At 48.6% G+C, this 24,774-nt stretch overlaps 2 protein-coding genes across 2 annotated transcripts; one reads left to right on the top strand and one right to left on the bottom strand.

The window, feature by feature from the left end:
• The first annotated feature begins 2,391 nt into the window (after positions 1 to 2,391).
• LOC308597546 (avidin-like) lies at positions 2,392 to 4,239 on the top strand. The gene is made up of 4 exons (XM_081213381.1): positions 2,392 to 2,497; positions 3,036 to 3,249; positions 3,494 to 3,614; positions 4,001 to 4,239. The coding sequence occupies exons 1-4, from the start codon at positions 2,393 to 2,395 to the stop codon at positions 4,032 to 4,034; spliced, it is 474 nt and encodes a 157-aa protein (XP_081069507.1). The 5' UTR covers position 2,392; the 3' UTR covers positions 4,035 to 4,239.
• A 1,850-nt stretch (positions 4,240 to 6,089) lies between these two features.
• On the bottom strand, positions 6,090 to 17,412 carry LOC308597511 (uncharacterized protein; the record flags this gene model as incomplete). The annotated part of the gene is made up of 3 exons (XM_081213341.1): positions 16,177 to 17,412; positions 14,786 to 14,898; positions 6,090 to 6,163 (listed from the first exon to the last, which is right to left on the bottom strand). Exons 1-3 carry the CDS (start codon positions 17,139 to 17,141, stop codon positions 6,090 to 6,092), a joined length of 1,152 nt encoding a protein of 383 aa, XP_081069467.1. The 5' UTR covers positions 17,142 to 17,412.
• Between the last annotated feature and the right edge of the window lie 7,362 nt (positions 17,413 to 24,774).

The raw sequence follows: 24,774 nt of genomic DNA, 5'->3' as shown, positions 1-24,774 counted from the left end.
GGGCTGATTTCCTTAAGAATGGATAGGTTTGTTCTTCTTGCAGCCCATGGGACTCTCAAGAGTCTCCTCCAGCACCAGAATTCAAAAGCATCAATTCTTTGGCGATCAGCCTTCTTTATGGTCCAGCTCTCACTTCCATACATCACTCCTGGGAAAACCATGGCTTTAACTATACGGACCTTTGTTGGCAAGGTGATGTCTCTGCTTTTTAAGATGCTGTCTATAGTGTTTCACTTTTCTCCTCTAGAAAATACACAACAGAGAGTTATAGGGAAATGGGGGGGGGGTTGTCTTTTACAGCCCAGCTCTCCATCAATAATAATAATAATAATTTATTATTTATACCCCGCCCATCTGGCAGGGTTTCCTCATCCACTCTGGGTGGCTCCCAACAGAATATTAAAAACACGATGGAAGATCAAACATTAAAAACCTCTCTAAACAGGGCTGCCTTCAGATGTCTTCTAAAAGTCAGATAGCTGTTTATTTCCTTGACATCTGATGGGAGGGCGTTCCACGGGGCGGGTGCCACTAAGAAGGCCCTCTGCCTCAAGGAATTCAGTGTCCCCCTAAATTTGTTGTCAGTCAGAGAAAATTAAATGAAGGCAGGAACTAGTGAAAGCAAGGGAGATGCAATAGAGTTCCAACAGAGGTATGAGGGAACTTTTAAAGGCTTTGGAAATTGCATAGCCCCTTAGGCAAGGACCACCCAAAAAGGATCATACACAGAGAGTGTGGCTTGTCTCCTGTCTGTCAAGATATCTGATAATTGTATGCTGATTGCCCTGGACCATCCTTTTGAAATGGTATATACCTTAGTTCCAGACTCCTGCCCACAAATCTGCGCCCATTGCTAAAAGAAGATGCCCCATTAACAGGTCTGCTCTGCTTTACTTGCCAGACGGGTTTTTGCAGAGGGCAAGCCCCCTCATTCCAAGCAGTTTATTTGTTTACAGGATTTACGAGTGAAAAATAACTATTTTGAAATGTACCCCCCCTACTTCCTTCTACTGCAGAGAAATATTTGGGGTCATCAAAAGAGTCTCAGGATTGCTCTCTCGCACCATTTCAGAATATAGTTTATGTACCTATGTTTGTATGCACATCCTGTGTATTTATTGTAGGGACGTGTATAGATGCTAGGAGAGGATATATTCATGAGATACTATCTTTCCTCCCTTCCTCATGTCTGTGAGCTCAGCTGTGCCCATCCCTTTGCAGCTTAAAAGGGAAGCTTAGATAGGCTAAGTTTAGCCTTTATGTTTAAGTAACCCAGGATGCTTTAAGGCACACGGGATTCTCCTGGCATTTTCGCTTTTTTGTCCACCTTAAAACAACAATCACAAAACAGATGTGTAAACGGTAAAAACAACAGTTATTCACTCAGAACAGTTATTGAAGAGTAACAGAAACCGCAGCTGTGTTTAGGCAGCCTTAACAAAGATGGTGTCAGCAAAGGAGATCAGACAGGCAGATTGTGCTCACATTTCTGGCTTGGTGATGAGATGAAGAGCAAAGAGTGACAAGAGGCAAAGGAGAGGATGTGCCCGTGTCAGGGCACGGTGGGAATGTACTGACTGAGCTACCAGGTGGGCACCAGGAGGCCTCAGCTGAAACTGACTCTACAGCTCTAGGATTCTCTGATCCCGTGGCGTTGCGCTGCAGACTGCCCAAATGAGGCATTGAGATGCTTCTAAGCCAATAAGCCCCAAACGTTGCAACCTTTCCCTCCTCCCGCAGCCCCGTGGCTGAGCCTTTTCCAGCTCTGCAGACTTCTTTTTGGGGCTGAGGTGCTTCCTCTCCCCTGAAAAGTCGGAGGTCCTTCTGTCCCAAATCAGCCACGGAGATCTTCTGCTGTAGCGCCATGAGTTCGCAGGGCTCAGCTGACTACAGTACAAAAAGCTGAGCCTTTGGTGTCATCACCAAGTCCTATGGAACTCTCTGCCACTGGAGATTCCGCAGGTGCAGTCTGTGCCAAATTTTAAACGCCTGCTGGCCAGGCAGTTAAGAATACAACCCCCACAACGGTCAACTGAATATTGTTTCTTTCTTTTTTTAAAGTTGCTTTCAACTTTTTATGATTTTACTGTATGGTTTGATATTGTCCTAAACAGCTGTGGTATATTTCTATGGTACAGCAGTATACGAATATATATATCTATAAAGAAATAAGCAAATAAATAGATAACGGTGCCTGTTGGCAGGTGGTCGAACATCTTTCCTGGCCGGGGTGGGGGGGGGAGATGCGCGAGGTGCCTCTGCCAGCCCCTCCGCCCTCTTGGCACCGGTCTCCGCGCCGCGCCCACCCGACTTGCGCAATTGCCCGCCCGCCCGGGCGCTATAAGAGGGCGGCCGCCGGCTCGACGGGGTCATTCCCTTCCCGGCATCGAGGATGGCGCAGCGCTCGGTCTCTCTCGGCGGCCTGGCAGGCTTGGCGCTCCTGGGCGCCCTTCTCTCCCTCTCGCCCGCCGAAAGCCAGCCCCCTCCCCTGCCCAAGGTAGGGCCGGGCCGAGGGAAGGCAAGCGGCCGGGCAAGCGGCGCCGGCGGCCTTCGGAGGGGACCCCCGCACCGGGGCTTCGCCGGGTCTCTGTCTCGCCCCCCGTCTGCCAAAGGGGAAGGCAGCAGCGCCGCACCGGTGGGGATACAGAGAAGTCCCCGTCAAAGCGCGAAGGGAGCGGGGCTGTCGAGGCGCACTTGGGGGGCGGGCTGTGTGTTTCTCTGCGGACCTTGGAAGCCGCTGCTGCTGCCGGCTCCCCTCCTTGTTTCCCGGGGTCTTAATTTCCGACGTGCAGCAGCTGCCGCAGGCGCTTTGCAGGAGGTTCCTTCGGATGGGATCGAAAAGTGGCGAGCAGGCGCAATCTCCACTGGGCGCAAAGCACCCCTTGGGATCTCCGCGCCCGTTTGTCCGGGCTCGAGGGGTCTCTCTCTGATCTGGGGGGGGGGGGAGTAGTCTTTGGGGTTAGACTTGATGACCATTTGGGGTCCCTTCCCACTGTCCCTTCTTTGACCCGCTTCTCTCCCCTCTGGCCCCGTAGTGCAACCTGCAGGGGATGTGGGTGAACGATCTGGGCTCCCGGATGTTCATCGGGCCCCTGAACGCGGCCGGCCAGTTCTCGGGCTACTACCTGGCCGCCGTCTCGGCTGCCCCCGACGCCGCCATCCGGGAGTCGCCCCTGCACGGCACGCAGCACCCCAACCCCCCGCGCGCCCAGCCCACCTTCGGCTTCTCCGTCAACTGGTCCTTCTACGGTAGGCAGGGAGGGGGGCAGAAGGGGAGAGGGAGGGGTCTGAGCAGCCCCATGGACGAAGAAGAGAAGGGCTCCCGGCCGCCAGGGGCCCTCTCGTTCACGCGGTGGTGTCGGGGACCGACTTGGGCTGGCCAGCCGAGGGACAGAAGCTCCCCCCCCCAGCTCTGCCGCCCCTGAAGGAGAGGCTGGACGGCCTCGGCTCGGCGCCAGTCCACCGACCTCCCTCTCTCTACCCCCCCCCCCAGACTCCACCACCGTCTTCGTGGGGCAGTGCTTCTTGGATGAAAACGGCAACGAGTTCTTGGAGGCGACGTGGCTGCTGCGGGAGGAGGTGGCGACCCACGCAGACAACTGGAAGGCCACCCGGTAAGGCGCCCCGACGGGCCGACTGGCGAGGGCGTCCCCCATCCATTAAAACAGGCAGGCGAGGACCTCGAGGGCGAAGGAGCGCTGTCGGGGCTGAGCATCAGTTCCCTTCCTAGTAATAAGAAGCAACTTTTCGCTGCTGCTCCCGATGGTTGCCCCCCCCCTCATTTCCGTAACAGTTCAAAAGCAGATATCGGGGACCAGGCTGCCCCCACGAAGGTGGGCCTAGGCTCCAGCTCAGCCCCCACCCTCCATCAACTCCCTGTCTGCAAAGAGTCCCAACCCACGAACACGAAATCATGCCAGAGTCGTCCAGGAGCCCTCCTGACCCAAGAAAATGCCAACTGAATGGTTTATCTGAAAGTTCTCTCTCTCTTTCCTTGCAGGGTTGGCCAGAACGTCTATGTACGTGTCAGATGAAAAGGAACCAGGATCTGGGCCTTCTTCTGCAACTCGTGCATAGGACCAGCTACAAGACAACTCCCCTTCCCTCCACCAACACTGCCCCCACCTTTTCCACAGGGAGGGGCAATAACCCCCCCTCAGGACAGGGGTTTTGGGGGTCTGCTTTTACCACCCCACCCGCTAGAGAGAACATTTACTGCAGGTGGTGACCGCTTTTGATAAGGCAACTGCTAAGGGTTTATTCTCTGCACTTACTAGGGGCTTTTGAGTGGCCTTTTACATATTTTAAACCTTCTTTTAAATGCTCTGTGCCTGCCCCAGAGAATTGTCTCATGGGGCAATTGCAGAAAACCAATAAATAAACCTTTCTATTGTTCAGCTTGTCAGAAAAATCACCTTCAAGGCCAGCATAGTGTTTGAATGTTAGCATCCCAGAGGGAATACTGACATCACCACCATCCGTCCCCCCAAAAAAACCCTGGGAGAAGGCAGGGAGTCCCTCAACAGGCTGAGAGGCAGGCACTCCACTGCCCAGGAAACACAGAAGATCAGGGGGGGGAGGATATTGACACAGCCCCCTCCCCTCATTGAGAGAACTATACTGAGGCTCAGACCCAAAAGGCCGGTGTTCCTGCCCCCCAACACACCTGGAGCAACAGACATCCACCCACAAAAAGGCACAGAGAGTCTCCCCCTCACCAACAACAGTTTGTTTTAAGTTCAAATGATTCAGCGTATAAAAATAACACTGGGGCAGCCCCAGATTGTACAGAGTGTGGGTCCAGCTAACCTGATAAAGGACTCCCTTCAGTATGGGAGGGGCAGGCCCCAAACCTCTGTGCGCCAGAGAAAGGAGCCAGCCCTGTTCCCCCACAACTCAAGACATACACTTGTCCCACCCCCGATTGACAGGCCAAAGCCCCACACAACAGCTCTGGCTCGGGTGCTGGAGGGGTCAGTGTCGCCTGAGGAGGGGGCTTGATTCACACATGGTGCCTGACTCCTAGGAGATTAGCACTTTTGTCTATGTTTGAGGGGAGCCAGAATTTGCACCATAAGACTTGACAGGGCAGCTGCTCCTAGTAGCTAGAATGACACCAGGGTTTTGGGAAAACGTAGACGGGGCCAGTCTTGCCACTTGAAACATGAAAGTGTGGGATATTGCATGGCTGGAAAAGCTAACGAAGAAGCCGAGAGTCCTCTGACTTTGTAAGCAAGGAGGAACGTGGCTGAGGACCACCAACCCCCTTGGCCCACAAATGAATATGGCCACTGACTCGAAGCAATCCCTTTCCATTACAGTCAAACCTCCCGTTTGGCTTCCGAAATGTTTGACAACTGAAGCGCAGCTTCCAGTTGGCTGCAAGAGCCTCTTGCACTCAAGCGGAAGCTGCATCAGATGTCTGGCTTCCGAAAAGCGTTCGAAAACCGGAGCATTTACTTCCGGGTTTTTGGCATTCGGGAGCTGAGGTTTGACTCTGTTATGGTAAGGTATGTCTTCCATAATCCTGCCTTGTTTAAACATTACTCCCATGCCATAAACCTTCCAGAAAGATGGACTGAAGAAAGCTCACCTGAAGACAGCGGCGGAGCAAGCTGATCGGGCACTTGGGGCAGCGCTTGTGCCCTGTGCCCAGGTCTGGGGCCAGATGTGCGTGGGGCGGGGCCAGGCAGGGCAAGAAGCCTCCAAGGAGTCTGCCTGCCTCCTCTCACTCAGCCTACAGTTGAGGGGGAGGTGGTGGGCAGACTGTTTTGGGCGGCGTGGAGCCTGCAGGCCCTGTGGTGAGTGCCGCCTGGCATTTTGGGGCAGACCGCCCCCACTGCACCCCCCTTCCTACGCCCCACCTGAAGAGTCTCCCACGAGGCCCAAAGAAACCCAGGACACTCAAGCGCAGGATAGTGCCGAAGGCACCCACTCAAGGAGAGTGCATCCTCTAGAAAGCAACAGGGGAACTTGACCACATTCCAGCTGTCACTCTTTCGATGGGAACAGCCTCACGCTGCCTGTCTAGCTGGGAGGGCTAGCAAGGGCGCCACTTAGCTGAGAGAGACAGGGAGAGCCGGCCAGGCTTAGAACAGCTGCTGAGGGCTCTGTGTCTGCCCCTGGTCACAGGTCAAGGGCTGCCTGTTCAGATCAAACTCAACTGGAAACAAAAGAAAGGACAACTGAAGTCACAAGAACAAGCTGACATTTGCAGGGTACAGGATAAGGAGGGAAAGTCAAGGAGGCAACGTGGTAGTAGACACTGGAAGGTGGCTGGGAGACCGACCCAACATTTATGGGATCTGCAACTTCTTGGAGTTGTTATGGACAAAGGGGAGGTACCCTAACCAACACATCAGAAGCGTTGACCTCCTGAGCTGAGCACTGCACTGTAAGGGCTTGACAACAGCATCGTTCCAGAACAAAGGAGAAAAGCCCATTTCCTGAAACAAAGAAATTCACAAAAAAATAGCAAAATAAATGGTTTCATTTAGTGCTAAAGGATAATAAAATTGTGATCCAGGGATAGAGGGGACTTGACTCATGGCATGAAGGGAACAAGGACGCCATAATCCTCAAGATGTATCACCACAGACTGAATCCCCCTCCCACTTGCCAGACTAGGTGCTATCAAAATCACCACAGGAAAGCCCAGCCTCAGAGGGGAAGGAGACCCAGGAAGAGCAAAGAAGCTGCCTCAACCAAGTTTTAATGACAAAAGGAGGTGTAAATGCCGCCTTCTGCTAGGGGCATGTCTGGATCTCATATTTCTGCCTGACGCCACAGCCTTTCATGTGAGATGTAATCCACTGGGAGCAGTCAAGTACAACATTCCTTATTTTGCTAGAGTGGACATGCAAGGGTATCAAAACTTCCTGTTGCTCCTGGGCTGGAGCATCCTCCATTGCATGTGACTAGTGGGAGGGCGTGACCTTTCCAGACCTGGTCAAAGGCCAAAGCATGCTGCCGCTCTCCCTCTTTTCTCATCTTCCTTTCGTCCTGCGAACTTCCCGGACTGCTACCTGCAGTCACTAGGTCAACCCACATACAGGAACTGGAACATGTCCAGAGGAGGGCAACCAAAATGGTCAGAGGCCTGGAAACGATGCCTTATGAGGAACGGCTAAGGGAGCTGGGCATGTTTAGCCTGGAGAAGAGGAGGTTAAGGGGTGATATGATAGCCATGTTCAAATATATAAAAGGATGTCACATAGAGGAGGGAGAAAGGTTGTTTTCTGCTGCTCCAGAGAAGCGGACATGGAGCAATGGATCCAAACTACAAGAAAGAAGATTCCACCTAAACATTAGGAAGAACTTCCTGGCAGTAAGAGCTGTTCGACAGTGGAATTTGCTGCCAAGGAGTGTGGTGGAGTCTCCTACTTTGGAGGTCTTTTAGCAGAGGCTTGACAACCATATGTCAGGAGTGCTCTGATGGTGTTTCCTGCTTGGCAGGGGGTTGGACTCGATGGCCCTTGTGGTCTCTTCCAACTCTATGATTCTATGATTCTATCTTTCTTCGTGGTGGATACGGGCGCAACGTACCACTTATGCAACAATAAGCGACTGTTCGTGCATTTTACTCCGCAGGAAGGTGCATTTCACCAGGTGGATGACCACACGATCCCCAGTCAAGGCTACAGAACTGTTGTTCTTCACAGTTTGGACTTATCAATACAAGATGTTCTCTACGTTCCAGATGCTTCACACAATCTACTCAGTGTTGCACAGCTGAATGAACGGAAAATTCAAGAACAAGAAGTGCACCATCACAAAGAAAAACGATTATGTATTGCATGCTGAATATGTTGATCGTTTGTTTGTTTTGTATTTTGATGATGATGTACAGGATGAAACTTGTTGCACTGCAGGTTCTAACAAAAGTTTGCATCTAGTGTTCCTTTGGTGGAAATGAATCTGCCTTTTCTGAGCCTCTTTGCTCTTGTGTATGTCTGGTGCCTGTGTAAACAGTCATTGTTCTGGTCTTAATTTGAGACTTGGGATTTTTGGGGAGTCATTTAACTGCCCCCCATTCCTGATTTTAACAAAATTTAAAAGATAGGAAAAAGTGAAGCACCGGCAATTAGGTTTTTAATCAGAGGGTTCCCTGTTTAGTCTTGCAAGAGAGCTAGCAGCTTTGTTGCTACGCCGCCAGAGGGCTCTCGAGCAACCAGATTTTTACAGACCTGGCCGGTCAGTGTGTCGCTCCCTTTCACTGACAGATGGATTCAGTTGCGGGGCGGGGGGTGGTCTGCGTCCTTCCCTGGTCCCCCTGGCTCAGGGGGTGGTTCACGGTGGGTAGGAAGGGAAGAAAAGGGAAAGGAGAGTAGGAGAGAGGGGTAGAGGCTTTTAAACCCCAACCAGCGGACCTGCGCTTCTCACTCTCTGGTGCCGCTTCTAGTGGGGCGGGGGAGGGGGAGCTGCTGCGAGTAAACAGTAAGGGGAAGAAGGGGGGAGGAGAAGAGTAAAAGAGAGCTAAAATGAAGAAAATTGGGTGGTGCTAAGCCTTGGCTGCAGTTATCACTAGCCTTTTTCTTGCCTGGTGTGTGGCTCATAGCAAAAAGAAAATTTGAAAAGAAAGAAAAATGGCAACATTTAAAAATCTGATAAGGACAAAATCTTGGGGTATGGTCTAGCCCTGCGGGTTCAGAATTGGTCAGCCTCAAGCAAGAGACCACAGCCAGGCAAACTGAAGCAAAACCGCAGATAGGAAGCCTGTCCATTTATTGTTGCAACCAGGTTCCAAGCTCCACAAAAAATGAAGAAGTCCAGAAGAAAAGGCACATGGGTTGTTCTTAAAAGTTCCCACAATGCATTTCACCAGTACTTTATTCCAGGGAGTACTCATGGGTATGAAGTACTGGCACCTCCCTTTTTGGTTTAAAAGTGTGGCACTTCATGGTGAGTACTAGCACCTATTTTTCTAGGGGAAAAACACTGCATTTCACACAGCATATATCAGTGGTATGTCACAGAAATGTGGGAATGTTCAGGGTGGCAGGAGAGGATATAGTGTTTATTAATATCCTTCCTAACTTGCGCTAGCAAGTTCCTTCACTTAGCAGAGTGCATTCCCCTTTACACAGCAGAAAACTAGTTGCAAACTCATGTGAGTTCCTTAAGACATGTTACGGTAAAATCTGGGTGCGAGGCTGCTCTGCCACCCAGCTCGTCGGACTAAGTCCGTGGGTCCCTGTGGAGGAAAATGAGCTCTGCCGGAGACAGGAGCAAGATGCAGAAGATCCAAGTTTATTGCGCAACAGGTTCAAGGCGAGATTGAACAGCAAGGAAGGGGTGACATGAACTTTTAAAACTTCCCTCCATGTCCCAGAATACAGTGCAGAATACCGTACATCCCAGTTACATCATGAATACATTAAGAAGAGGTTGGGTTACACAGGATTAACATATGGAGGAGGGAGGGGGGAATATGCAGAGCTGGAGATATGCGCAGATAAGCACATCCTGAGTACCGGTGATGAGTGTGAGATTTTGACCAGCTTTGGCCCATCTGAAGCTGATACAGGCTCGTCTTATCTTGAGCCCAAGCAGAGTAGTCCACACAGCAGAAGGATAAGCAGTATGTGCCACATTCTTAACTTTATTTCCACTCTATGCTGAGAGAATACAAACATGCATCTTGCCTCTGTGAGAGCAGAGAAGCAACTGTCTCTCTAACAAAGAAACCGAGAGAACAGTGAAAAACAGGAAACCAGTGTACGTCACATCCAGTCTCCCATTTCCCGTGGGAATCCAAGAGTAACTTGGACTGTGGAATGCAAAGCAATGTCTTGTGACTGCAGTTGCTGCTCAGTGAGGGAAATAGAAACCAACATCCTCCCCCTTTCTGTGAACATCACTGGGCAGCGTGTTCATACAATATCAGTACAAACCCAACTTCTGCACATAGGTACAGTGTTGATCCCTTGATACAATCTTGGACAATACATCAGCAGGAATTTCATTACCTGGCATATAGGACACCGTTACGAGTCCCTTCTGAATACATTCCCTAGCATGTTGAAGTTTCATAGAATCATAGAATCATAGAGTTGGAAGAGACCACAAGGGCCATCGAGTCCAACCCCCTGCCAAGCAGGAAACACCATCAGAGCCCTCCTGACATATGGTTGTCAAGCCTCTGCTTAAAGACCTCCAGAGAAGGAGACTCCACCACACTCCTTGGCAGCAAATTCCACTGTCGAACAGCTCTTACTGTCAGGAAGTTCTTCCTAATGTTTAGGTGGAATCTTCTTTCTTGTAGTTTGGATCCATTGCTCCGTGTCCGCTTCTCTGGAGCAGCAGAAAACAACCTTTCTCCCTCCTCTATGTGACATCCTTTTATATATTTGAACATGGCTATCATATCACCCCTTAACCTCCTCCTCTCCAGGCTAAACATGCCCAGCTCCCTTAGCCGTTCCTCATAAGGCATCGTTTCCAGGCCTTTGACCATTTTGGTTGCCCTCCTCTGGACACGTTCCAGTTTGTCAGTGTCCTTCTTGAACTGTGGTGCCCAGAACTGGACACAGTACTCCAGGTGAGGTCTGACCAGAGCAGAATACAGTGGCACTATTACCTCCCTTGATCTAGATGCTATACTCCTATTGATGCAGCCCAGAATTGCATTGGCTTTTTTAGCTGCCGCGTCACACTGTTGGCTCATGTCAATTTTGCGGTCAACCAAGACTCCTAGATCCTTTTCACATGTACTGCTCTCAAGCCAGGTGTCCCCCAAACAGTTAGACTTCATCCAGAAAACACTAAATAAATTCATTTCCTTCTCCAAATGGGAAGCAAGCCCGGGAAGTGACCTCAACCTAAATGTGAGAGGAAGCTCCCTGAGAAACATCCACCCCACAATCCCATGGGCAGCCTTCCTCTGAGGGAAACCCCGAAAAACTGAGGGAGACTATTAAAAATGCTATAAAAATGGTGGCCCTATGCGATATTTGGGGTGAAAGGAACCCAGGTGGTACCAGTTGCACACTGCAGTCGGGGCGCCATGGCATAATGTCCAGTCTGGGCAGCATCCTGCTCACACCAGGCCTGATGCCCTTGGCTGAAACAACAATTATTGGTAACATTGAGATGACAGGCCAGGCCCCAGCAGAAGCTGCCCTCAAACTAGGAGAGGAAACACAAAGTGCCCCACCCCCACTCACCCCCCTGGCCCACAGCACAGCTCAAAACATCCAAATAAAAGCACGGCAAGCCAAAGGCTTGTAGTGCCCAACAGATTTCCACAAAAATGACATCCCCTTACTGATACAGGAAATACAAGACACACTAGGGGCCACGCAGATCCCCCGGCTAACACACCACCAACTGCACGCCTTCTTAAATAACCCAGCAACAAAAGCAGCAGACACTAGACCTTTGACCACCTTTGGAAAGGCAAAGAGGGCCAGGCAAGAGGGAGATGCTCTCCATAAGCAGCGTCAGCAAGGACATCACAGGAGCCTGGATCAGGCCAGAGCCCCTCCCCCACTCCGACTGCCAAGTCCGGCATCCTTTTCTCATAGTGGCCAAACAGACAAATCTCCTGGGAAGTCCACAAGCAAGAGCTGAGTGTAGCAACTCTCCCCGTTGGTGACTCTCAGCAACTGGTATTCACTGAATCATAGAGCTGTAGAGTTGGAAGGGACCCCAAGGGTCACCTAGTCCAACCCCCTGCAAGGCAGGAATCACAGCTGAAGCATCCAGGACAGGTGGCCATCCAACCCAAGATTCTGAGTACTTCCACTCTGTCAATCAGTTCCTCCCAGCTGGTGAGGATCAGGCCCAAGATAGACAATCATCTTGCTGCTTCTGGGAAAGGAAATTGTCAGGAAGACAACGGAGGATTTTGTCAGCCCTTACCTTCTTGGCAGAGTCTGAGTTACAACAGATATCAGGGAAGTTGAAATCTCCCATGACCACTATATCTCTCCTTTTTGAATGGTTGGTAATCTGCTCTAGTAAGGCATCACCCAAGTCTTCAGTCTGGCTTGGCGGTCTATAGCAGACCCTCACAGTAAGGTCCCTCTTGTGTTTCTCTCCTACAATTTTTATCCATATACTCTCAATCTGCTTTCCATGCTCCAGGTCATGGTTTTCTTCACAAGTGTACACATTCTTTACATACAATGGTCCTCCTCCTCCCTTCCTGTTTAGTCTATTCCTTTTGAACCCCTCAATTCCCACATTCTAGTCATGAGTCTTATCCTACCCAGTTTCAGTAATGCCTACCAGGTCATACTGGCCGTCCTGTATAAAAGCTCCAATTCATCTTGCTTGTTTCCCATACTCTGTGCATTTGTGTAGAGACAACTGAAACCATGAGTCACTCCCTCCAGCTGCTTCCTTCTTGTAGTTTCCTTTTGCAGGTTTCTGGAGCAGCACCTCAGTTTCCTGAAGCCATTATCCCCAGTACCAGGTGCTCTTTTGTCATTTGTAGTGTTGTCTCCCGGCCCCTCAGGAACTAGTTTAAAGCTCTCCTTGTTGGGATACTGCCGGGGAGACAAAGTCCATCATGGCCCCCAAGTCGCCTCCAGACGTCCATCGATCTCCCGTAGGCACGCAGTATCAGCAATTAGTGACATGAGCTCCAGAAATAGCCTGCCACATTCTCGAGCCGATGCACGCTCTATCAGCAGATAATGCACAGCGAAAGTTGCACGCAGGAGAGCATTATTTACAAGTTTATTCAGCGTTGATCAGAACAAAGAAAAACATGACTGCTTGCTTCAGTGTCTCTGACACAGAGAGAGCGAAAGCAAAGACACAACAGAAACATCCTGTGAACAGGAAATACGCAGACTCTGTGACTCACAAAGCCTGCTCCCTCTTAAGGTGGAACGGAAATATCCTAGCATCCTCCCCCTTTCCATGTAACCTGTAGTACCTGTGGTTCAACCCAATTGCAACCTTTGTACATAAACCTTAAGTTGTTCCCTGTTAACAACCTTAGACAACAGATCAGCAGGAATTTCATTTCCTGGCATGTAGGACACCTGAATGAGTCCTTTCTGAATACACTCCCTTGCACGATGTAGCTTAATCTGCAAGTACTTGGTTCTTTGCTTGCAACTCTCTGAGTTCAGCAAAGCCAAACAGGATCTATTGTCTTGATACACTTGTATAGGACATTTCACAGAAACTCTGATGTCCTTAAACAGTTGCATCAACCATTCACAATCCATGAGTGAAAATGACAGAGCATTGATTTCTGCTTCACAGGAACTTAGGCTCACTGTTGTTTGCTTCTTGCACAACCAGTCAAACAGGCAGTGGTTGTACATGTAGCACACTCCAGAAGTGCTTGTACCATCCGTGGTGTCACTTCCAAAACTTGCATCTGCAAAGATTTCAAGACCTCCAGTCTTTTGACTGGTGAACCTCAGCCTGTAGTGCATAGTCCCTTTCAAATAGCGGGCTATGCGCTTCAGAGCTTTCCAATCCTGAACCGTAGGATTGTTGGCATGTCTGCTAAGCAGATTACAGCTTACAGCTATGTCAGGTCTTGAACATCTGGCAATGAAATTCAGCTTGCCTAGTATGCATCTGTATAGCGTTGTGTCAGAAAACGCTTCAGCAGTACTGTCTACCTGGTAACCTGTCACCATCGGTGTGTCTGCTGGGTTTGCATCAACCAAATTCAACCTGGTTAATACATCAGCAATTTTCTGTGTTTGGTGTACCAGAAAATTACCTGCTTGGTCCCTCTCCACCTGCAGAGAAAGATAGTTGGATACCTCACCAAGATCCTTCATGTCAAAGTGCTCCTTCAGATGAGCTAGGGTGCTTTGGTACAAAGCCTGATTCTTCCAAAACATCAGAAGATCATCAACAAAACATAAACAATACAGTTTGTTTTGTCCCTCCTCCTTGACAAACACACATGGATCAGCTTTGCCCTGGTGAAAACCTAGAGAAAGCAACGTCTCAGTGAGCTTTGTGTTCCAACACCTGGCACTCTGCTTGAGACCATATAAGGATTTCCGCAGTTTACAGACCATTCCCTTCTGTATCTGCATTCCATCAGGTGGAAGCATAAACACCTCCTCCCCCAAAATCCCGTACAAAAAAGCTGTATTAATGTCATGATGGGAAACATGCAGTTTCTCCTCCGCAGCGATCTTGAGCATCAGCCGAATGCTCTCATATTTGACGGTGGGTGAGTAGGTCTCGTGGTAATCCTGTCCTGGTACCTGTGAAAAACCTCTGGCAACCAATCTAGCTTTGTGTCTGACTACCTTGCCATTCTGGTCTGTCTTGGCCTTGAAGACCCATTTGCTGCCAACCAGTCTCATTCCTGGGACTACCGGTACCAGTTCCCAAGTTTGGTTCCTGTTCAAGGAATCAACTTCAGCCTTCATGGCATTAAGCCAAGGCTCAGCATCTTTAGAGGTTAACTCCTGAACCTCTTTGAAGCTTGAAGGTTTCCACACCTTCTCTGAGCTACTAAGAACAGCAGTTGCTGTCTTAGCAAACTCATCAGCAAATCTCTTTGGAGGTCTGCCTTTGGTCGCCCTTTCAGATCTGTGTACTAGACGCAAGTCTTCTGGATTCATCTCCTCCTTCTTAGGAGAAAAATGACCAATGGTGAACAGTGGTTCTTCCAGTTCATTGTCAGACGCATCAGATGGTCTGACTGAGGCCTTCACGCTCTTGTTGTCTGCTGTGTCATCACTGTTGCTGACATCAGCAGCAGCGCCGCCCACTGAACTGGAATCCGAACTCTGATCATCATCATCAGCAGCTTCCTCAGCTTCCTCAACATTATCTGGTTTTTTCACATCACCTTCATCTTCCTCTGGGTAACTCTGGAAAATTCCCACATTTCCCCCCCCCCACTTAGGATTGTACTCAACACTCTTTGTGAACTTAATGGACTTAGAATCAGTCATCCATACCCTGTATGCTCCTTTTTCGTACTCCATGAACAAACCATGTGCCCCACGTTTCCCGAGCTTGTTGCTCTGTGGGGTGTGTACCCACATGTCAGAACCAAAGATTCTCATGTGCTTAACGCAAGGTTTCTTACCAAACATCTTCTCATAGGGGGTACAACCAATAGGTGATGACAATCTGCGATTAAAAGTGTAAACAAAATTCGACAGAGCCTCCCCCCAATACTTATCAGGGAGATTGGCATCATGCAACAATGTTTTCATGCCTTGAAGCAATGTTTGCTTTGCTTGCTCACAAACCTCCCATGGGGATCCAGGACTTGAGAGGTTATGCTGGATTCCCTTCTCAGTCAGGAAAGCTTCAAACTGCTGAGATGTGAACTCCCCGCCCCGATCAGTAAAGAGACAGCCGATACGTTTACTGTGAACATTCTCCAACGAAGCACAGAATGCCTTGAACTTTGGAAACGCTTGCGATTTCTGCTCGAGCATAAACACATGAATGTACCTGGAAAAAGAATCAATTAGAACCATGAAGTACCTTGCTCCACCCAAAGAGGGCGCAAGTGGACCAACCAGGTCTGCGTGGACTAGCTGGTAGGGTTTGGAAGCCTGCCTGCTAGACTCCTTGCCTTTTGGAGCAACCTTCACCTTGTTCTCTGCACAAGATACACATTTCATGTGAAACTTACAGGGTTTGATGTTCAAACCCTGAACCAATCCTGACATCTTGGCCAGCACTTGCCAAGACATGTGACAAAATCTTCGATGTGCATTGTCAGGGAACTGCCATTAGAGGGAAGAGGAGAGGAAAGTCGCTCCAGCAATGCAGGGGAGGGAACTAGCAAGGAGAGAGAGAGGGTTCCCACAGGGGAAAGAAATCCAGGGGACACCAGGGAGAAAGGGGAAGCCGGGAGCAAGGTGGAGGGGAGGCTCAGAGACTCTTCCAGTGAAATCAGCGGAGAGAGCACAGGACCTCCGCTTGGCACGCCCACGCTGCGCAGAAGGCTTTCACGCAGAGAATCTAGGAGGAGACTTGGTGTCAAGCAACTTTTATGTTGGAAGAAATTTAGATACCGCCCACTGACGGATTCTGCCAGTGACTAAGACAGCCGCGTTTCAAGGGCTGTCAACCGGGGAAAGTTTTAGCTACACGGCAAGCTTGGAGCAGTTTGCAGTTTACGCACAAGCAACCCCAATTCTCATTACATGCATCATGAATGCATCCTGCATGAAGAATTTTGTTAGTTTGTGCAACACAACAAGAATCAACATTAGACACAACAGCACCATGTCATCATAAGTTATACAGAACAATCCATCTATAAACTTTGCATGCAAAATGTCCTCTTTGCCTTTCCTGATGACACAGACACTCCTCTTGAAGGAAATCTCAAAACCACGCCCAGTCAGCTGTGGGACACTGAGCAAATTGTCTGCAGCACCTGGAACATAAAGTACACCTTTGATGGTTGTGTGCAGACTTGCCAGTTTCACAGTCCCTTCTCCTGCGATTCGCAATGTCTTTCCGTCAGCCAGGTGGATCTCACCATCTTGAGGTTTGAAGGAGATAAAGAGATGCCGGTCTTTTGCCAAATGGCGGGTGCATCCAGAATCTATAATAAACCTGGCCTTGGCCTTTGGAGCAGCTTTTGCAGCAAGCAAAACCTTGTTTTCCACCTGCGTGGGCTTTTGCTGCTTGCCCCCCTGCTCCTGGCCATCAAACTTGCCCTTAGCCTTTGGCGAAGCTGTGCCAGCAAACAAAGCCTTGTTTTTCCCTGGCTTGGGCTTTCCAACCCGCCTCTGCTTCTGGCCATCTGCAGGCATCGGTCTCTGTTTACCTCTGGCCTTCCGGCCTCTGCAAAGGCGATGACCTTGGTTCCCATGAGAAACAGAGCTCTCAGCTGCCGACTCCTTGGCTCCCCCTGGAGGCTGGAATGCTGCCTGGGATGACATCACAGTCAGCTCCCCCTGCAGCTTGCAACCGGTGCCCTCAGCATCCCTGCATTCACCCACACTCTGGGAAACAGCCAGGACCTCCGATGCAGTCAAACTCTGGGCTGGGGTGACTGGCAAATGGGCTATCTTCAAAGCATTCCACATCTTACGTGCAGTCGTGTTGCCAGCTAGCGTTTTAATTTCCTCCAGAGAGATGGACAAGACTATTACGTCTATGACCTTCAAATTCTGGGCCCTCCATCTATCTGTCAGAGGAATTAGAGGGGCTTCAGACACAGTATGCCACATTCCAAACTGACGCAGCAAACTTTCACACCATTTTGCCTAGGTCTCATAATTGTGCCAATTTAACTTTGGGCACTCAGCAGCTTCAGAAGCTTGGAAAAACTCCATTCCAGCTCTTCACTTGAGCCATGAGCCTTATTCACTTCAGAGGCTCCTTATCTTGGCACCCATAAATCACGAAGCCTGCTTGGCTTGGCTCCCAGACCAATTAGTCGAGCCGGACATCAAAGAGACTTCCGCGGCATCAGAAAAGCCTCATTTGCTTTCGCTTTTCCCACACATACCTTCACAGTCTCTTTTGCAGTCTTACTCTCCTGTAAGTGCTGTGAATCTGGGCCCGAAACCTGTTGTTGGGATACTGCCGGGGAGACAAAGTCCATCATGGCCCCCAAGTCGCCTCCGGACGTCCATCGATCTCCCGTAGGCACGCAGTATCAGCAATTAGCGACATGAGCTCCAGAAATAGCCTGCCACATTCTCAAGCCGATGCACGCTCTATCAGCAGATAATGCACAGCGAAAGTTGCACGCAGGAGAGCATTATTTACAAGTTTATTCAGCGTTGATCAGAACAAAGAAAAACATGACTGCTTGCTTCAGTGTCTCTGACACTGTGTATGTGTGGGAAAAGCGAAAGCAAAGACACAACAGAAACATCCTGTGAACAGGAAATACGCAGACTCTGTGACTCACAAAGCCTGCTCCCTCTTAAGGTGGAACAGTAAAATTTCCTAACATCCCTGATCTGGTTCACAAGGCTCGTAGCAAAGGCATCCTTGCCAACCGCTGTGAGGTGAAGCCCATCTCTCACCAGAAGACCTTCCTCAAGGAAGCAGAGACCATAATCCAAGAGGCCAAACCCTTCCAGCTGTTACAGAAAAATCTAGGTGCGAGGCTGCTCAGTCGCCCAGCTGGTCGGGCAGAGCCCGCGGGTCCCTGCGGAATAAAGGAGGAGTCCAGCCAACCGGAGCAAATAGCTGTAGACCAAAGTTTATTGCGCAATAGGTTCAAAGAGCAAATTTGAACCCTGAGGATGGGGTGACAAGGACTTTTAAAACTTTCCCACCATATCCCAGAATACAGTTTGTACAGCATCATTGCTACATCATTGCTACATCACTGACACGTCACAAAAGGGGAGGGGTTAACCTTGGCAAACATGTCCATGAGGAGATTTCACCCCTCCCATACCCAAGAATCTCCTGATGATCTCCTGATGGTCTCTGCTGACTCTCCAGAGAGGAGGGGGTGTGTCCTGCCTATCTACTTATTCTGCCCAGCAACATATCAGTGTGTGTGTGTGAGTGAGAGACAGTCAGTCAGTATATCGGAGAAAGTGAGAGTGTTAGAGATTCTAGAGATAAGATTGCTGCTAAGTGCAGCTGCAGACTCTCAGTGTAGCATTGATTTATGCTTAGAATATTCAGCTCTGTATATAGTTTTGTATCATAGTTGTAGTTACAGAATAAAAGGAAGATATTCTACAGAGCTGCTCTCCGAGTGGTTTATACTCTGCAAGACTCTGCAAAACTCTGCTGCGCAACGACTGTATTACTGAGACAGTGAATCTGGTGCTCTCAGCTCTAAGCTGTGAGTCCACAGCACTGTGACCTGTTCCTGTGAGAAAGAAGGTCTCTGGCGGTGCTTCCCAGCTCGCCTAGCCCAGTCGGGGTTGAGGTGCAAGAGTCCAGTTGGTGCACTGGCTCTAGGGCGATGCTGACAGTCCAGACAAGTCCTTGGTACAAGATTAGCATAAGCAGACATGGCAGGGCAAGACTCAGGTATAAGATTAGCATAGACAAATATGTCTTACATACCCACCACCCAAAAGTTCCTGTGTCTGGAGAGATTTGTCAGGTGGTGAGATTTGGCTTCCCTTGGCTAACAATGAGCAATTGTCACCTCTGGGAACTTCCTGGAGTCCTTTTTCAAGAGGAAAATAGCTTTGGAATGGAGGAAACTGGCAAAGGAGTTGATTTTATATTATTTTTAAAGCTAGGTAACTTCCCTGAGCTGTCAAGCTGAAAGGATACATTCAGGCATAATATTTGTAATATTTAACTTTAAAGACATGCCCCCCCCCCGGTAATTTCCGTAACACAGCCAAAACACCACCTGTGCAGTCAGGTATTCAGAGGCATGCTAGCTTGCCATTGTGCCTGAGAGCCATTGAAAGTTTAAATATCAAAATCTAATTTGTGCTGGAGATGCAAAACAGAGATAGGAACCATGTGTCATATGTGGTGGGAGTGTGTGTATATTAAACAATTTTGGAGTGACATTCAAGAGGAACTTTAAAAAATGTTTAAAATATCATGTAAAAAAACAACGAGGCATACCTCTTGGGAATTATATCCAGTAACATTCCTGCCACTGGGAAAAAAGTTTTCTTATATGCAACCGCTGCGGCCAGAATGATTATAGCAAAAAAATTGGACGGGAGAAAAAACTCCCTCAATAAGATAATGGCAAATAAGATTTTGTGAATATATAGAATCAGCAAGACTTACAGCAGTGGTAAGAGGCCAGTCAGAACAAAAACTGATAGAGGAGTGGACTTGCGTGAAGGAATACATCAAAAACCATTGTTCTGGTATTAATATATCAATATACAACAAACGAAACTTATAGAGTAAAAAATTAAGAAGAAATGGGTATAAGATGAGATAGTCAAAAATAATATTGATAACACAGCGGAAAGAAGAAAAGAAACAAAGGAAGCCACATATAGGTGGAGGGAAGTCAAAATTTATGTCTGTATGTTTAGTTTGTATGTTTGTTTTCCTTTTTTGTAATCTAAGTTGAGAGATGTATGTATCTATGTATAATAAGTTTGTTTAGTGTTCTGGTTTGTGTTTGTAAGAATTGCATTTATTAATATATATATATATTTTAAAAAAAGTTTAAATACCCTCCATTAATTTGTCTAGTCCTCCTTTAAAGAGGTGAAGGTCCCAGAGAGGAGGGACTAGTTGCCCCAGGGTTGCAACTGTCTCTCCCTTCTGCCCTCCTGCCAGGAAGGGGAAGGCTGCAGCAGCGATTGCGTCCCTTCCCAGAAGCTGCAAGGCTCAGTCCCCCCCCCCCCTCTTGCGGAAGCAGCCCATAGAAGGTCAGGCCAGGCCAGGGCAGGGCAACCCCCACACTGCCCTTTGCTCCAGTGCCAGCTGCGGAAATCTTGCCAGAGGGCACAGGAAGGGGGATTTCCAATGTGTCCTTGTTCCTTTATTTGGGAAGAAAGGCGGTAATATTTGCTCAGGCAGGGATCATGTTAACCCGTGTACTTCTGAGAAGGAGCTGGTGGACAAACATGCCCCCCCCCCGCCCGCAAGTCACAATGTGCCAGACCACAGGGGATGTTTTCCTCGCTGAAGCAATTCAAATTACAACAGACCTGAAGCAGGTTCTGGCCCACATCCAGCCAGGCTGGATGCTGCTGCTGCAGCAGGTGTGTTTATCTTGTGTTTGAAAGACCTCACTCTGTCTGGCGGGTGGGATTTGACCCAGGCCCCTCTCCTCCTCTCTCTTGTTCTCTTGGCATCATGTTCTGGGTAGGATGGGGGATGCACTGACAGCCAAAACGAGGAAGGGCTTTGGCTTGGTGACAGAGCATCTCTGCCTGCTATGCAGAAGGTCTCGGGTTCAGGTCAGGCTGCAAGGAATCTCAGCCTGAAGACCTGCAGAGCCACTGCCAGGAAGTGTTGGCAGTCCTGGGCTCCACAGATCAGTGGCCTGCAGGTGACATCTTCCTATAGATGCTCGGAAGACAGCTGGCAGCAACACAGGGGATTCTTGCACAAGAGTGGAAGGGGGAAGCCCAGGATGAAGCAAGTGGTTCTTGTTTCTGAGCAGCAGGGTGTGGAGCAATGCAAGTCTGGGGCGGAGAACAAGGTGAGTAAGCAAGCCGTCTGTGTCCAGTATAAACAGCAGCCAGTCATCCATCTGTAAAGTGCAAAACCACAAAATGTCAATGGAAGTGAACCATCCTCTTTGCTCCAACCTGACCTGCAAGAACCTGATTTGCGTGAGCTTAACGTCCTCCCTTCAGATGTGAAGGAATAAGCAGCTGTCTTCTTTTTAAAAGACATCTGAAGGCAGCCCTGTTTAGGGAAGTTTTTAATATTTAATGCTGTATTGTTTATAACACTCAATTGGAAGCCGCCCAGAGTGGCTGGGGAAACTCAGCCAGATGGGCAGGGTATAAATAATAAATTATTATTATTATTATTATTATTATTATTATTATTATTATTATTATTATTATTAGAGATCCAAGCTCTGCCAGGAGCTCCTCTGAAATGCAGGAAAGGAGAGGTCGGAAGGCAGCACAAATTGCTCACAGAGGGTCACAGGATTGACTTCTTCCCCATTTTTGCATCTGGCTATATGAAAAGCTGCCCCTCACCTTGGCTACAGTGGAAAAGGCTCTCTGTGTTGGGGTGTCACAGATGTGCTGTAGCCAAACCAACCAGCCTTCATGATCGGTGACATCGTCTCCTGCCAACAAAGTCCTGCAAACCAGGTTTCTTGTTGCCGCCGTTTTGCCACAGATCTCAGTGAAATCAGCCTGGTCAATACACACAGGATTGGCACCACCCCTTGTCCTCTGTGGTTAGGAGGGTTCAGGAAGGAGCAGGGCTTGGAGTGGGTTTGAAGCCCAGGTTTGCACCAATCCTGATAACCACTTCCATTCAAGTAGTCTTCAGCTGGTGGGTGTGTGGGTGTCTGAGGGGGGGGGGGCAAATGAGTGAGGCATCCTGCTAGCTCACAAGAAGACCAGAGGCCCTCTCCCAGCCTCACCTACCTGGCGATTGAACTCAGGGCAGTGGCTCAAACTTCCAGGTTTCCATGGGAAACAATGGGGGCCCTGAAGGAACTCATTCTCCGCACTCTGCAGCAGCTGAAGCCCCCCCCCCTCCTGCCAGGCAGCCAGCGGAGCTTCCTAGGCTGGAGCTCTGCACTTCCAAACTGGATTGCTACTGGTGTTAGGTAACGGTCAAATTATTCTGCAAAATGGCCACATGCAGCACACTATTAGAATGGGAGACGAAAGATGAAGAGGTAAAATCAGTTATGAGTAAATGGGCACAAGATGTAGGTCACAACATTATGATGGAGGATTGGGAAAAATTATGGAAAACTGATTTAAAATTTACAGATTGTTCCCTATTGAAGGAGAATTACATGAAGATGATGTACAGATGGTACACAACACCAGTGCAGTTAGGGAAAATGTACAAAACTTGTTCAAATATATGTTGGAAGTGTAAGGAAAACGAAGGGACATTTTTTCATATGTGGTGGGATTGTAATGTAATTTTAAAAAATTGGGAAATGATATATAACGAATTGAAGAAAATGTTCCATTTAACATTTGTTTAAAAACCTGAAGCATTTTTGTTAGGGATTGAAGGGTAAGATCTGCCAAAAAAGCTGAAAAACATCTTCTTGTATGCGACAACGGCCATGGGAGTTTTAATAGCACAAGGATGGAAGACTGAAGAAACCCCAACTAAAGAATCATGGCAAGAAAATTGATGGACTATGCAGAACTGGCAAAATTGACATATAAGCTATGGGACAAGGATAACTGTGACTTTAAAGATGAGTGGGAACCCTTTACAAAGTATTTGAAGACTCAACAAAGCGAACTGGACTCCTTGGCTGGCTTTGAATAAACATTCACAAACTTTTTATTGATAATAATCAGCTAAATAATTTGAGGATCTATACAACTTTGTAACATGCAGAAAACCGCATTCTCAGAGAAATCAAAGACTGGAACTGAGGGAAGCTGGGGTGGGGAGGAAAAATGGGGGGGGGGGAAATAAGGATGATATGTTTCTGGATAATATGTTTTGTTTTAATTTTGAATAAAAAATAATGAAAAAAATTCTTCTGAAATTCCAAACTGCCCTGATTTGGACGCTTCTGAAAGCCTTGCTTCCCACTTGTGTATTGTGGTCCTTGACATTGAGAAGGAGGTTTGGATCTATAACTGGATGCCGTTTGGAATCAAGATGGTGCACTGACCCATTCCAAACTCCACTGATTTAAAGCAAGTTTGAGAGGGAACTAACAGGGCTGTGCGCCGGATTAAACTGAGGTTCAGATTCTGAACTGAATACCAGTTGCCAGAAAGCGCAGGAGGTGAGACTGCTCCTCTTGGACTCAGGACCCATAGTGGGCATCTGGTTGGCCCCCCGTGAGGACAGGATGAGACCTCCTTTGGGCCTGATCCACCTTCAGGGCTGTCATGTTTGCTCCCAGTACCTCCTCTCCTCCCTGTCGAAAGCGAATGTTGGCAGGCACCTGGGCACAAGCTCAAGGCGAGGGCAGGCATACAGCTTGTGCAGAACTTGGATTAAGGATTGTTACTGAAAAATAACTGTTATATAACAAATTGCAAATTGTGGAAAAATAAATGTTACACAACAAAATATACAGGAAGTGCAAATGCTGGAGCCAGGTCAAGCCTACCACAGGAGGTCACAGTGATCCTTCTCAACAAAATCCTGGCCCTTCCCAGGTCCATCTGGTATGCAGGATGAGACCCTCCCTGCCCGCAGACTATCTCGTCAGAGTGGTGCATGCTCTGGTTATCTCCCGCTTGGACTCCTGCAATGCGCTCTCCATGGGGCTCCCTTGAAGGTGACCTGGAAACTGCAATTAATCCAGAATGCGGCAGCTAGACTGGTGACTGGGAGCAGCCACTGGGACCACATAACACCAGTCCTGAGAGATCTGCATTGGCTCCCAGTACGTTTCTGAGCACAATTCAAAGTGTTGGTGCTGATCTTTTAAGCTCTAAATGACCTTGACCCAGTATACCTGAAGGAGCGTCTCCCACCAGATGTCAAGGAAATAAACAACTATCCGACTTTTAGAAGACATCTGAAGGCAGCCCTGTTTAGGGAAGCTTTTAATGTTTTACTGTTTGATAGTCTGTTTGGAGCTGCCCAGAGTGGTTGGGAAAACCCAGCCAGATGGGTGGGGTATAAATTATTATTATTATTGTTGTTGTTGTTGTTGTTGTTGTTGTTGTTGTTGTTGTTGTTATTTATTATTTATTATTATTATTACTGTTCCCAATCCTAATCCTGAGGAAAGCCATCTAATCAGACTTAAATTTGATTTAGACCTGTTTTTAGGAGATAATTTAATTATTGTTTGATTTTATACCAATGCTATATATCTGATGTTAGCCATCCAAGCACTCACAAAATTCCCTATGAAGGGGCTGGGCACCCCCAAATTTTGGTGCCAGGGCCATGCATGCTGCATTGCACCCACAGCCCCGGGCACCCATGGTCACGGGGCCAAGCTGGCATAAATAACTTTGGAGTGCCACATTTAAGCCAGCTGGGTCTCTGTGTAATAACTGGAAGGAGCTTATGCTGCTTCCCATGTGGGCTGTTTTTGTTTTTTAAAGACAACAACAACAACACCTGCCACAGCCCTATGACTTGGTATTTTCCCAGTTTCGGGAGGGAAAAGAGCCCAGTAAGAGCCCTGAAGGAAGGCCAGGCCAGTGGTTCCTCTGGTCCAGCCTCCTGTTCTTGCAGTAGGGGATCCCCCCACATAGAAGCAGGGCTCCCCCCACATGGGATTCCCAGCAATCAGCATTCATAGGCCCAGGG

The sequence above is a fragment of the Podarcis bocagei genome (assembly GCF_964188305.1).
Source record: "Podarcis bocagei genome assembly, chromosome: 11".
NCBI lineage: Eukaryota > Metazoa > Chordata > Lepidosauria > Squamata > Lacertidae > Podarcis > Podarcis bocagei.
Note: the sequence above shows the minus strand (reverse complement) of the source record. Positions and strands in the feature narration are given on the sequence as shown.